General features: G+C 45.0%; 1 protein-coding gene across 2 annotated transcripts in view; it reads left to right on the top strand.

The window, feature by feature from the left end:
- Window positions 1-14,248, top strand: part of LOC130120560 (glycerol kinase-like) — a 35,690-nt gene extending 21,442 nt beyond the window's left edge. The window contains exons 14-20 of one of the 2 annotated variants that reach the window (XM_056289152.1): window positions 585-681; window positions 2,655-2,739; window positions 3,996-4,116; window positions 4,856-4,999; window positions 6,004-6,090; window positions 6,339-6,413; window positions 12,023-14,248. In XM_056289152.1, the coding sequence (XP_056145127.1) occupies window positions 585-681; window positions 2,655-2,739; window positions 3,996-4,116; window positions 4,856-4,999; window positions 6,004-6,090; window positions 6,339-6,412 (608 nt within the window). In that variant the 3' untranslated portion in view covers window position 6,413; window positions 12,023-14,248. The remainder of the gene's footprint in view (window positions 1-584; window positions 682-2,654; window positions 2,740-3,995; window positions 4,117-4,855; window positions 5,000-6,003; window positions 6,091-6,338; window positions 6,414-12,022) is intronic. The other variant, XM_056289153.1, reaches the window with a different exon arrangement.
- The last annotated feature ends 36 nt before the right edge of the window (window positions 14,249-14,284 follow it).

Here is a 14,284-nt window from a genome sequence, read left to right as displayed (position 1 = left end):
TTTTAGCCCTGAAGTTTGTCGCAGAGACCAGTGTAGAACCTGGGTAACCCCTGAATTTAGACACTAATTGGCTAATACTGATGTCTTTGCAAGCCTGGGTGATTGTTTGTTGCAAGAGGTAGACACTATCCATCCATTATCCAAACCACTTATGCTACTCTCAGGGTCGTGGGGATGCTGGAGCCTATCTCAGCAGTCATTGGGTGGCAGGCGGGGCGACACCCTGGACAGACTGCCAGGCCATCACAGGGCAAAGGTAGACACTAGATGTGATGGAATTACAAGTAACCATCAGGCATTGCTTCTGACTGTCAGACAATTTTGAGAGCTAAAAAAAATTCCATAGGTGTGTAAGAGCAAATTTTTACATACGAACGATTGATGAATGAGGCCCTATATATTAGTTAGTTCTACTTTCATGTCAGTAGTAATTGTATGGAGGAAAGTCACATTTTCTGAAAGGTAATGTCCCACCGTAGGCCAAAACTTTTGAATGCAGACCAAAGTGGTGGAGTGAAACAGGTTAATCCCTACTATGTGTTACCGCGTCACTACTTACACTGTTCTTGTTTTTCTAATTACAGAGAAACTGGCAGCTGCTGCAGGCACTTCTTATGGCTGCTATTTTGTCCCAGCCTTCTCTGGGCTCTATGCCCCCTACTGGGAGCCCAGTGCAAGAGGGTAAGACTGTAATACCCTTTGTCCACCAAAATCAGCATGTATATGTGGGTTTTTTAAACAGGGGAAACCCCGCTAAAAATAGCCGATTGACTCCTTTCCCATTGCCAGTAGATGAGTATGCCTGTTTCCCCCATTGTGCGCAAGCAACTGCTGCCATGGGCTATTCGTGGCAAATTGTGGTCACTCACTCAGCGACATGTGCACAACTGTAACTACTGCCGTGGGCTATGCATGGCAAATTGTGGTAACACACTCACTCATGGATGACCTGAGAGGGACGTCTGCTGTTTCCTCCTTTCTCATTGAACAGTCTTGCTGCACTTACACGTGCAGTACAGGTGCGCCGTGGGTCTGGATGGTTTCATGCTTGTTTTTTCTGGTGTGTCACGTTCGACATCACGAATGCGCCGGAAAAGGGGCGAAAATTAGCGTGTCTACCTGTGTGTTGTGTTTCCATCGCTGCCGATTGGAGCTGGAGCCGATAAATACCCATGACTACTGCAGTCATTTGTCCCGGGAATGAATGCTAATTGTAACCTTTCTCACTAAAGACAAAATCCAGATGTTAGTGGGTGTTAGTGGGGGTTTTTTGTCCAGTGGGATAGGGTCTTAACTGGCAGTGGTGTGCAGGCTTTAACTCCAACCAAACCTACACTCTTATTTTCGTCATTATTTCCTACTTTTTCCAGTTGAATATCATGAATTTGAATAGGTGAATTCAGTCTGTGGAGTGCTTAGTTTGCATGAAAACCTGCATACCCCTGGTCCTTACTACTCATTATCAGACATAACTCCATCATGGGTAACCCACAAAACTGTGGCTGGAAATATACACCCTGCGTTATGGCATGCTCCAAAGTTTTTTTGGATTCCCCCCCCTTTCCCCCCGATTGTACTTGGCCAATTGACCCCACTCTTTCGAGCTGTCACACTCGCTGCTCCACCCCCTCTGCCAATCCGGGGAGGGCTGTAGACTACCACATGCTTCCTCCAATACATGTGGAGTCGCCAGCGACTTCTTTTCATCTGACAGTGAGGAGTTTCGCCAGGGGGACATAGAACGTGGGGGGATCACGCTATTCCCCCCCCCGAACAGGCACCCCGACCGACCGGAAGAGGCGCTAGTGCAGCGACCAGGACATACCCACATCTGGCTTCTCACCCGCAGACACTGCCAATTGTGTCTGTAGGGACGCCCGACAAAGCCGGAGGTAACACAGGGATTCGAACCAGCGATCCCCATGTTGCTAGGCAACGGAATAGACCACCACACCACCCGGGCGCCCTTGCACCAGTTTTTAAAGGAATCAATCAATACTGCTTCTTTGAATGTCTGGAAAATTCATTTGTTTCCTTCTCTCGCATGTGTAAGTCATTGAAGTATGGATAAATTCTATTACTTTGTTCTGAATAATCTAGTTATGTTTTATGGTGTTTATAATTAAAACACTTAGACACTATCAACCAAATCCTCAGCTGCTATCAACAAAATCTCAAAGTTCAGTTAGGCAGTTAAAATCCAGAAAAAAATTGGGATTTTTCAATTATGTAGGTGCTCTGAATCAGCTGCTTTGAGTGACTTTTATTGACAAGCAAATACCAAGAACACTTAAAGATTATTCTCAAGCTATTATCTTCATACCAGGGAAACCCCTTGCATCAAAATGTATATATTTCTAAAGTAAATATAGCTACTAAAAGGCAATAGCCTTTCATCTATGTAAACCAGTCTGCTAACAGGTATATTCCACATACTGGCACTGGTGCCAAACCTTGAGCTTTAAAACATGCTTCCACACCACAACAATGTTTACATCTTTCACAACCGACGTTTCCTGAATGCTCTGTGCTCTGTTATCCAGGATATTTTAATGAGCTGTTTAGTTACTGATTCAATTGTTTGGCAAGCCTACATCCACCATGAATAAAAACTTCCTCATTAACAGCATTGGTTCCCCCCCCCCCTCCCCTAGAATCATCTGTGGACTGACTCAGTTCACCAACAGGAACCACTTGGCTTTTGCTGCCCTGGAAGCCGTATGTTTCCAGACAAGAGAGGTGAGCGTCACTCTCCACTCTCCTTCCTACTACCACAGACTGCACAGACTATTTTCTGTTTAACTGGCTGTGAGGGATGGGTGGTGCGTGATGGACTTCTGAGAGGTACAGGGAGTAAGCTGATATATTAAGCCTTTGAAAGTCAACAAAGATGGATTAATACCTGCTGGCAACAGCCATGCCTGACACGGTCTGTATAAATGCAGGCCAATGGGTGTGTCCGCGGTGGTGTAGCGGTCTAAGCGTCGGCTTTGTGTCGATGCAGTTGCCCACTGGGGACCGGGGTTCGCGCCTCAGTCTCGTCAGATCCGACTATGGCTGGACTCGATGAAGCAGCAATAATTGGCAACACTGTCTTCGGGATGGGGGCGGAGTCGGCTTGTGTTCGTCACGTGAATGCGTCTCTGTGTGTGTCGGAAAAAGCAATGGTTCGGCCTGGATTCACCTTGTCACGAAAGTGGCGAGGCGTCTCCTTCGAGACTGCCGGCCGGAGAGATGCAGTTGGCGAATGCATGCAGTACGAGGGTGGAGTTTGAACTAAAATAGGGACCTATTGGCCACTAAATTGGGAGAAAAATCAGAAATAAATTATAAATGCAGGCCAATGATTTTTCAGAGTCATTTAACGTGCATTTTTCTAATTATTTGGACATAGTATAGAAATTGTGAAAATGATAAGGAAGATGGTTTTGGAGCAGCAGGGTGATGTAGTGAACAAGAAGCAAGTGGATCAAGCCCCCATGTACAGTGAACATTTACCCTACCAAAGTGTCTGAGCAAGCCATGACTCCCTGTGAAGTTCAAGTTAAACTTTATTGACAAATGTATTTAGAATACAAAGGAATTGTTGTGCTCTGACTGTCTGCCGTAACATGAGGGACACAAGGACAAAGGACACACCATCCGAAAAAAAACCCAAAACACCCACTACAGACCTACAACATACTATGTATGTACACATGAATGTACAACTTAATGGGGTCCTGCTCTGTAGCTGCGTACGCTGTGTACTCTAATCTCCCTGCATTATTATTGATTACTGGCAGTAAATGGGTCAAACTTGAACTCATATTGTCACAAGCCTTAACACCTATATATTTATAATAAAAATCATTTTCTGTTCAACTGAATGGATACAAAGTCCCTGGGGCACATCCACATATCACGGCGGGACTGGGATTTGCTTTTCAAATACATTAACAGATTTTCCTTTTAAGTCACTGACAGTGCCCCATCACACTCTTTGTGTTTGTTAGATCCTTGATGCCATGAACCAGGACAGTGGCATCCATCTGAGCCAGTTGCAGGTGGACGGGGGAATGACCTCGAACAGGCTACTGATGCAGCTGCAGGCTGACATACTCTGCATGCCCGTGGGTGAGAGTACACACAATAATCATCTGCATGTGTCCACAGGCGATTGCTCACTCACACGTTTTTGCACACACACACAAAATACTTGGTTAGATAGAGCCGATACAAGTGTAAGTCCAGTTGAGGTAGGGTGGGACTGTCATGGGAGATGGGGCCGCAGCACATGGTCACAAACATAACTGAAATCACCCAAAGGAGCAACAAATAACATGGGTAAGAGATGGAGAGAGACTTGGACATTGACAATTTCCAAAAGGCATAACTTTTGTTGTCCTTTTAAAATGGCTTTGAAATGTAGAAATCGCTTTTGTCAGTGCAAGTTAACATGCAGTGACAAAGATCAGATATTGAATAGACTGAGTGTGGACTTTACACTGATGTACACACTTTAGCTCTCTGTCTCTTTTCATTCAACATCTACATAACCACCATTTAAGCCTTCACTCTGATGGATACACTCCACATCACAAGGGTGAATTTGTTTTTGTGAATTTTCATCTAACTTATTGCACATGATCAGACATGCGCTGTTAATAGCAAACCATCTACACAATATCAGATGCTATATACTGTAATAAGTATATAGTATGTGTGTTTGTGTATTTGCTAACTACTGCGAACATTTTCTTCTATCAGCCGCTGTGGATGGCAAATTAAGAAATACACCAGCCACCTCTAATATTGAGTTTCTTTAGAGAATATTGTATTGTTTAACTAATTCCATCATTCTTTGCTTGTCCAGTGCGACCGACCATGTCTGAGACCACAGCCCTGGGTGCTGCAATGGCAGCGGGGGCAGCGGAGGGTGTGGAGGTGTGGAGCCTGAGCCCCGATAATCTTCCAGACATTGTGTCGGAGAAATACAAGCCCCAGATAAACTCTGACGGTGAGACAACCAGACACAGTGAACGTCCAAACAGGTGGCGGTGTGCTTGTTTTTGAAAATTACATACAAAGTGGACACATCACTGAAAGGATACCATGTATTCAAGGCTCAGCGTTTTCGGTTTTTATTTTTCAAAGCCATCCAGCATGCCGAATTTCGCCACAAGAGGACACTGTTACATTACCTCACACGAACAGGAACAACTTTTAGATCCGTGGAAACATAAAATCCGGGTGAAAATCAGTTTAAAAATCTGGGTATTTTTTGGCGAAAATCGGCAAAAACCGAAAACGCTGAGCCTTGCATATATTTAACAGTTTGTTTTACTCATTTCAATACTAACATGAAGTTAGAAAGTGGTTTTCTCATGTCTGAGGGCAAGCTACTCAGTTTGAGTAATTGACATTGTCACCTTGTGGACAAGGGCGGCACTGGCGCAGTGGTTAGCGCGGTCGCCTCACAGCAAAAAGGTCCTAGGTTTGAGCCCTGGGGTAGTCGAACCTTGGTGGGTCATCCTGGGTCGTCCTCTGTGTGGAGTTTGTATGTTCTCCCCGTGTCTGCGCGGGCTTCCTCCGGGGGCTTCGGTTTCCTCCCATAGTCCAAAGACATGTAGGTCAGGTGAATTGGCCATACTAAATTGTCCCTAGGAATGAATAGGTGTGTGTGTGTGTGTGTGTGTGTCGGCCCTGTGATGGCCTGGTGGCCTGTCCAGGGTGCTGCCCAATACTGCTGGAATAGGCTCCAGCATCCCCATGACCCTGAGAGCAGGATAAGCGGTTAAGATAATGGATGGATGGCTGGACCTTGTGGACAATACTGTCATTACTCCAACTTTTTGCAAAGTTGACATAGGGTGACTATTGACTATGCAGTTTTCTATGTTTTTTTTTTGGATTCTTTAAAAAGCCAAAGAAGTTATTTAATTATGTTATTCTTGGCTAACAGTACACAGCACTGACAACGAGTAACTCATCAACACAAATGACTGCCTTCATTTCGTTTAGAGAGCGAGTATCGCTTTGCTCGCTGGAAGAAGGCTGTCGAGAAAGCAATGAACTGGGAGACAACTGAGCCCTGCTGCAACGCCAACGGTACGGGAATACACTATCATGGCCATCCTGAATCATGACAATGTTTCATCAGAAACATAAAGATAATTAAGAAGTAATTTAAATGAATATATACATTCATCTAGCCAATGAACTGTAATGTTAATTGAGTTTTCTTTTTCAATTTTGACTATTCTACCCAATAACCTTGCGTGCCGTTTGAACAAGTGTGCATGTTAGAAGCTGACCCAAGTCACCTCTGGATGCTTTTTTTCCTTCACTGATGGCAGGCTTAGGGAAGAAGATGAATGGAGCTCCTTGGGGGGTGCCTCCAACCCCTCCCCCCACCAGAGTGGACCCCTAAGGTCCGACACATGCTGCTGCATGCCTATGTGTGAATTTGAAATAGTAACTTTTAACTTCTTGAGGTATTAAACGGTTACTTGACGGTTGGCATGATCACACTGACTGGCATACAAAACAATCGACATGCCCCTGTTAAAATGGCAGGTTTTTGTGATGTAAAACATTTAAACCAAGATAAATCATGTCAGAACTTTGTCCACCTTTTTTTGAAATTGCAACCTATAAAAAAAGTGAAAACCAAACATTTTAGGTAATTAAAAAAAGATACAGAACTTAAAATAACCTGGTTGCATAAGTGTGCACAGCACTCAAGTCTTTTTTGGGTAAGAGTCTACTGGCTTGGCACATGTTGGCAATATTTTCCCACTCTTCCTTGCATAAACAGTCGATCTGTCAAATTGTGAGGGCATTTCCTGTGCACAGCTCTTTTCATGACACCCCACAGATTTTCAGCTGTATTCAGGTCTGGGCTCCGGCTGGGCCAGTCCGAAACGTTGATCTTTTGGTGAAGCTATTCCTTTGTTGATTTGGATGTATGCCTTGGGTTGTTGTCGTGGTGAAATGCCTCTTTATCTTCAGCTTTCTAGCAGATACCTGAAGGCTTTGTGCCAAAATCAACTGTATTTGGAGCTATTCATGATTCCCCTCCACCTTTACTAAACCGCCCGTTCCGACTGAAGAAAAGCAGCCCCCAAAGCATGATGCTGCCACCACCATGCTTCACTGTGGGTATGGTGTTCTTTTGCTGAAGTGCCGTGTTGTTTTTTGTGCCAAACATACTGTTACGGCCCTAGTGCCGCGTGTCTGTAATCTTCCCTCTCCAGGTAATGCCCCGCCTCCTGTGGAACTGCTGATTGAGCCCAGGTGACCCCAATTCCTCATCAGCTGGGTATATAACTTGGAGAGAGACACCCAACAGTGCCAGTGGGCCATTGTTGGCAGCTAGAGTGAGAGAGACGGCCAGTGGGCCATTGTTGTCAACCAGAGAGCAAGCTCTTGTGTCAATACTCTATACTCCTTGAGAAGGAGGGTGAAACCTATTAGTGTTCTTGTTTCTTTCGATTTGGTTTGATCTGAGTTTGTTTTGTTAAAGCCTGGTTAGTTAAGAGCCAGCATCTTTAGTTGCCTGTTTATTCTATAGTTTGACTAAAGGTTCGTTTTGTTAATAAATCTGTTTTTACATCTGGTTCCGCCTCCCACCTTTCTTATTCCCCTGGGACACTTTTTTCTTTGTTACTTCCTCATCCCCTGGACCTTTAACGGGGAACGTAACAATTGGGGGCTCGTCCGGGATAATTTTTTTTTTAATAAGACAGTAAGGAGGTGGATTCCTGGTGGTTGTCAATTGTTGCTGTGTGCAGCTTGTCTCCGGTGGTGGGCGCAGTGAATATTGCAATTCGGTTGGTGTCTCAGGCAGCTTCTCTGGTTAGAATAGGGGAGTGTTCAGCTGGGCTGTGATCAGTCCTTCCATCGGACACTTTGATTTTTCCTTTCTTGTTTTAGGAGTATTCCTGGGGGGGGGGACAACGCTCCCTGGCGGGGGTAGGCTTTTCAGGGCTCAGGCCACCGAAGTTCAGCCTTTAAAGCCACCCCGAGCCCGACACGCTCCGAGAAGACAGATAGGCGAGGCTTCAACCAGGTAGGAACGGGGGAAGTTTGTTTGTTAGGCTAACCATACGTCTATTTTCAGCTTGCCGTAATTTGCCACTGGTGGATGTGACCTTTTTGAAGGTGTGAAGCTGAGTGGCGGTAGCTGAGGCCCGTATGTGGTTTTCTCAGCTATGGCTACGTTTGATTTGCGTGAATTTACAGCTAATCCTACATTAGCTCAGCTGGATGATTGTAGGAAGAAAGAGCTGTGTGATATTGTGGTGCATTATGGCATCCCCATCTCAGGTTCTCTTTCTAAAAGGGACCTGAAAGCGGCGCTTATAGATGCGCTAATTGTTGGAGGGGTTCTTAGCTTACCGGCGCCTCGTAGTGAAGCCGCGTTGTTCTCGGCTGAGAGCCGCTCTGATTCTCCGGCACAAGAGCCGGCTGAGCAAATACCAGTTAGTTTTCCTCCGGGTTCCCGTGGTGTGACAGAGAACAAACCGGTTACCCTACCCCCCCTTTGAACCTTTCTCCGTAGAGTCCACTCCTGGTTCTAAACTGGATGTGTGGTTAAAAGTCCGTCTTGCTCGTCTCCAGTTGGAAAAAGAGGAAAGGGAAAAGGAGAGGGAACTTCAGCTTTGTAGGGAGTTGGAGTTGAAGTTGGAGGCAGAGACAGCTGTCAAAATGCGACAGTTGGAGCTGCAGTTAGGACCTGGCTCTGCTGTTACGAGTGAGTTGCCGACACCAAGCTCTACCTTCGCTTTTGACATGAGCAAAAACATCACGTTGGTCCCTGTGTTCCGTGAGGCCGAAGTTGAAACCTACTTCGTTGTGTTTGAGCGCATAGCCGCCGCTTTGAGCTGGCCGCAGGATGCCTGGGCTATATTGCTGCAGTGTAAACTAACTGGGAAAGCTCTGGAAGCTTGCGCCTCACTTCCCGCCGCAGATAGCATTGTTTATGAAAAACTCAAAAGTGCTATTCTGCGGGCATATGAGTTAGTACCAGAGGCGTACCGACAACGTTTCAGAGGCCTCGGGAAAAGCCAAAACCAGATGTATACTGACTTAGCGCAGGAAAAAAGCTTTCTCTTTGAATGATGGTGTTCGGCTTGCAAGGTCCACGACTTGGCGTCCTTTAAAAGAGCTGATAGTGTTGGAGGATTTTAAAAACTGTGTGCCTGACCGCATTGTCACTACTTTGAATGAACAAAGTGTCCACTCTGCATCAGGCAGCAGTGTTGGCGGACGAGTTCACATAAAAGCGTTTGTGCCGCGTAATATTTCATCCCCCGGCGGCGGCGACTCACGAAATCCTAACCTGCACGTTACCCAAACGTCGCGTGTCGGTACCCCTCCAAATCCTAGAGTGGAGAAACTGTATTTTTTTTTTTGTGTCATGGGTCTGAACATGTGGTTGCAGATTGTGAGGCCTTGAAACCGAAGCAGCAGGCAGCTGTCCCGAGACAGTCAAAAGGGGTGGGTTTGATAAAAACGATGTCCACGTTCCCCCTTAACCAACCTCCCCTTGCAGAGGTGCCAGATGAGTGTTTCGAACCTTTCATCTCTGAAGGGTTTGTATCACTCACCGGAAGAGCCGAAGATCAATGTCCAGTTACTATCCTGAGAGATACTGGTGGTTCCCATCAGTCATTCGCGCTACTGTCTTGCCTTTGACTAAAGACTCTGCCTGTGATACGAGCGCTGTTGTGAGAGGAATCGGAATGAGTTTTGTGCCTGCACCGCTTCATCGTGTCCATGTGAAATCGAAACTCGTTAGTGGTTTGTTTCCTGTAGCTGTTCGCGCCTCTTTACCAGTTAGCGGCGTTGATTTCATCATGGGGAACAACATAGCAGGAGGGAAAGTATACCCCACACCTGAGGTCATGGATGGTCCCTTGTCTGTGACAGAGTCTGATGACTTGGCAAAGAAACATCCTGACGTGTTTGGTGTCTGTGCATTAACTAGAGCTCAGGCCCAGAGACAGCCAAAAGAGGTTGATTTGGCTGATTCGGTGTTTGTTTCAGCCTTGTCTGAGGACAAGTTGTCCTCTGTTGGTGAGTCAGCGAGTGATGGGGCCCAAAGCACACAAGAATGCAAAGATGGACGCTGCTCCAAATGTGACTCTGTCACTAACACAGGAGGCATTCATCCAAGCCCAGAAGAGTGACCCTTCTCTGACAAGGGGTTTTGTTTCTGTTGTGAAAGGTGTCGAGTGTAGAAGAAACCACTCATACTCACTAGATGATGGTGGCTGATGCTTTATCCCATAGGTAAAATGCCTGCCCGGTTACCATGCAAGAAGGTGTGTGAATTTGAAAAACAGCAAATGTTATCCCCATCCATACTTACGAGAAGTAAGTAATTAGCAATGGTGTAATTTTTTTTTGAATGCAATTACCCTCATATAAAAACCTAGGGTTTGTATTTATAAGAGGGGTGTTACGGCCCCAATGCCGTGTGTTGTGTATGTGATTACCCTCTCGTATACAAACCTAGGGTTTGTACTTATGGGAGGGGGTGTTACGGCCCTAGTGCCGCGTGTCTGTAATTTTCCCTCTCCAGGTAATGCCCTGCCTCCTGTGGAACTGCTGATTGAGCCCAGGTGACCCCAATTCCTCATCAGCTGGGTATATACCATGGAGAGAGACACCCAACAGTGCCAGTGGGCCATTGTTGGCAGCTAGAGTGAGCAAGCTCTTGTGTCAATACTCTATACTCCTTGAGAAGGAGGGTGAAACCTATTAGTGTTTCTTTCGGGTTTGGTTTGATCTGAGTTTGTTTTGTTAAAGCCTGGTTAGTTAAGAGCCAGCATCTTTAGTTGCCTGTTTTTTCTATAGTTTGACTAAAGGTTCGTTTTGTTAATAAATCTGTTTTTACGTCTGGTTCCGCCCCCCACCTTTCTTATTCCCCCGGGACACTTATTTTCTTTGTTACTTCCCCTCATCCCCTGGACCTCTTAACGGGGAACGTAACGCATACCTTTTGGAATTATGATCCAAAAGTTCAACCTTTTGTCTCCACATGGTTTTAGGAGACTGGATGAATCTTTGAAAAATTTAGCAGGGCTTGGATGTTTTGGGTTTTTTTTGTGGAAAAAGCTTCCATTTTCCCACCCTACATCTTATGGTGTAGGGTGGGAAGATTGTTGTCACATGTAGGGAGCGACCAGTACTTGCCCAAAATTCCTGCAGCTCCTCTAATGTTGCTGTGGGCCTCCATGGCAGCCTCCCTGACCAGTTTTCTCTTTGTCTTCCTATCAGTTTTGGAGGGCTGTCCTGTTCTAGGTAATGTCACTGGTGTGCCATATTTTCTCCACTTGAGTGCCTTCAGTGTTCCATGGTATATCCAGTGTCTTGGAAATTCTTTCACACTCCTCCTGATCAATACCTTTCAACAATGAGATCTAGTTCATGCTTTGTAAGATCTGTGGACTATGGCTTTTGCAGTTGGACGCAACCAAGAAGATGTCAGAAAAGTCCCACAGGAACAGCTGAACTTTGAGGTTAATCAGTCACTTTATTTGATGACAGGTGTATACTACTGTCTAACATGAGTTTGAATGTGATTGGTTAATTCTGAACAAAGCCACATCCCCAATTACAAAAGGGTGTGCACACTCATGTGGCCAGTTTATTGTATGTTTTGTATTTGTTTCTCCTAAATGTTTGATTTTCTCTTTTTATAGGTTACAATTTAAAAGAAAGTGGAAAAAGTTCTGACATGATTTATCTTGGTTATTTTTTTTACATCACAAAAACCTACCATTTCAACAGGGGATGTGTACTTTTCATATCCACTAAGTGAACTAACATGGAGTGTTGTGTGTGCGTGCATGTTGCTCTGTACTTCTCTGACTATATTCTGTGGCAGAAAATGGTTTGTGTGAAGGCTACGGGCTCTTTACAGTTTCAAACCAATACACAGAAGTAATTGCCTTTCCTTCACATGGCAATAAGGTTTCAGAATCCGTTCTTATACCTGATTCTCATTTAACCTGTCTTTTCTCTCATATAGATCACCAGTAGCTCAACCTGGGTGCAAGACCACCATGGAAGCATGGACAGTATCATGGATGGAAACTTGATGTAAATGTGCTGAAAGTGAACATAAGCCTGAATGGCTGCATTGAAGTGGTACGCGGTTGTTTCTTAGGTGACGCTTGGCACGCCGACTGCACCGTTTTGAGTAGACTACCTGGACCTTTCTCGAAATGTTTCTTCACGGACAAGCCCTTCACTGTGACGTTATCCTCAAGTGCCATCGTAAGCGAAAGTAACACACTGTTGGTACTCTTTTATAGCTTGTTGTCAGATAGATTAAGAAAAAAAAAAAAGGACCATGTCAAGTCTGGTTCTACACTGATGAGCCAAAACATTATGACCACCTGCCTAATATTCTGTTGGTCATCCGTGTGCCGCCAGAACAACACCGACCTGCCGAGGCATGGACTCTACAAGACCCCTGAAGGTATTCTGTGGTATCTGGCACCAAAACATTAGCAGCAGATCCTTCAAATCTTATAAGTTGCGAGGTGGAGACACCGTGGATGGGGCTGTCGGTCCAGCATCCCACAGATTGTTCAATCGGATCAAGATCTGGAGACCAGGGCAAAACTTTGAAGACTTACTCATGTTTTTCAAACCATTTCTGAACAATGTGTGGCAGGGTGCGTTATCCTGCTGAAAGAGGCCACTGCCATCGTCATGTACCTCATCTGCAACAATATTTCGGTAGGTGCCACGTATCAAATTGACGTCCACATGAATGGCTGGACCCAGGGTTTCCCAGCAGAACATTGCACAGAGCATCACACTCCCTCCACCAGCTTGCTGTCTTTCCACAGTGCATCCTTGTACCATTACTTCCCCAGGTAAACATTGCACATGTACATGGCCATCCACGGGATCTAAAAGAAAAGGGGACTCATCAGACCAGGTGACCTTCCACTTCTCCAAGGTCCAGTTCCTACACTCTTGTGCCCATTCTTAGGCGCTTTGGATGGTGGACAGGGGTCATCATGGGCACTCTGACCAGTCTGTGGCTACGCAGCAGGGTGCAAAGCACTGTTGTGACACATTCCTCCCATAACCATCATTAAAATTTTCTGTGACTTTTGCCACAGTAGACCTTGCTCCAGTTTGGACCAGACGGGAGCGCCTTCATTGCCCTTTTGCATCAATGAGCCTTGGGCGCCTAACACCCTGTTGCTGGTTTGTCCCTCCTCGGACCACTGTCAGTAGGTACTCATCACTGCTGACCAGGAGCACCCCACAAACCTTGTTGTCTCAGATGCTCTGACCCAGTCGTCTGGCCATAACAATTTGGTCCTTGTCAGAGTTGCTCAGGTCTTTACTCCTGCATCCAACACGTTGACTACGACACCTGATTGTTTTCCTACCATCTAATCTACCCAGACCTTGACATATGCCCTTGTTTGAAGATGATCGTTATTCGGTTAACCTTGAGTGGTCGTAAAGTTTCGGCTCATCAGCATATATACTCTTGTTGTCCAGACCATTCAGTGATTCAAAGGAAAAACTGAATCTTTAGTTTCCACTAAAAAAAAAAAGTTCGTTATGCCTTATCTATGTAACTAAGTGGCTCAGCTTGCATTTTTTTAACACTGATATTACAATTTTAACTATATCCTTTACTCGCACCAACTTTAGCCTTGAACATCTGTTAAGAAATGTTGGTGACTTGACCATGGTTGCTGCTTGTCTAATCACGTCCTATGAACTGGGGCCTGAAACCCTGTGGGAATGACTTTTTAGCTTGGAATTAAAGGCTTCTACAAGATAACTTAACTATACTAACTTTGCAAAAAGAAAAAAAATCATAGCTGAATTTTAAGCAAGCTGAGAAAATGAAACTACCCCGTACCTTTTGATAAAATTTAGACATGGAGCCTTTTAATTCCAAGCTTGTATGCTGCAGGCTCTTTACAGCACTTTATCATTTGTCGTGAATCCACTGATTGCTTTTACGAAGGCATTTCAATTAATGTCGATGCAAAGAAGATGGGTGAAGGGTAACTTGAAAAATATCATATATATATATATAAGGCAAACATCTCAATCCTGTTAAGACTCAACTTTTTAAAACGGAAATTTTAAAGGTTTTTCTCCCCTCATGAGGACAGAGGGAGGTAGATCCTGTGAGTAATCAGCACAGGATTTGGACCTTTCACTGTGGTTTTAAAAGATTTACTTGACTACGTAAGGATATGTAGACAAGTTCAAATAGTATTTTTATGCCTGCCATTTCTGTAATTTG

The sequence above is a fragment of the Lampris incognitus genome, chromosome 11 (assembly GCF_029633865.1).
Source record: "Lampris incognitus isolate fLamInc1 chromosome 11, fLamInc1.hap2, whole genome shotgun sequence".
NCBI classification, from domain to species: domain Eukaryota; kingdom Metazoa; phylum Chordata; class Actinopteri; order Lampriformes; family Lampridae; genus Lampris; species Lampris incognitus.
This window is presented reverse-complemented; position numbering and strand designations above follow the sequence as displayed.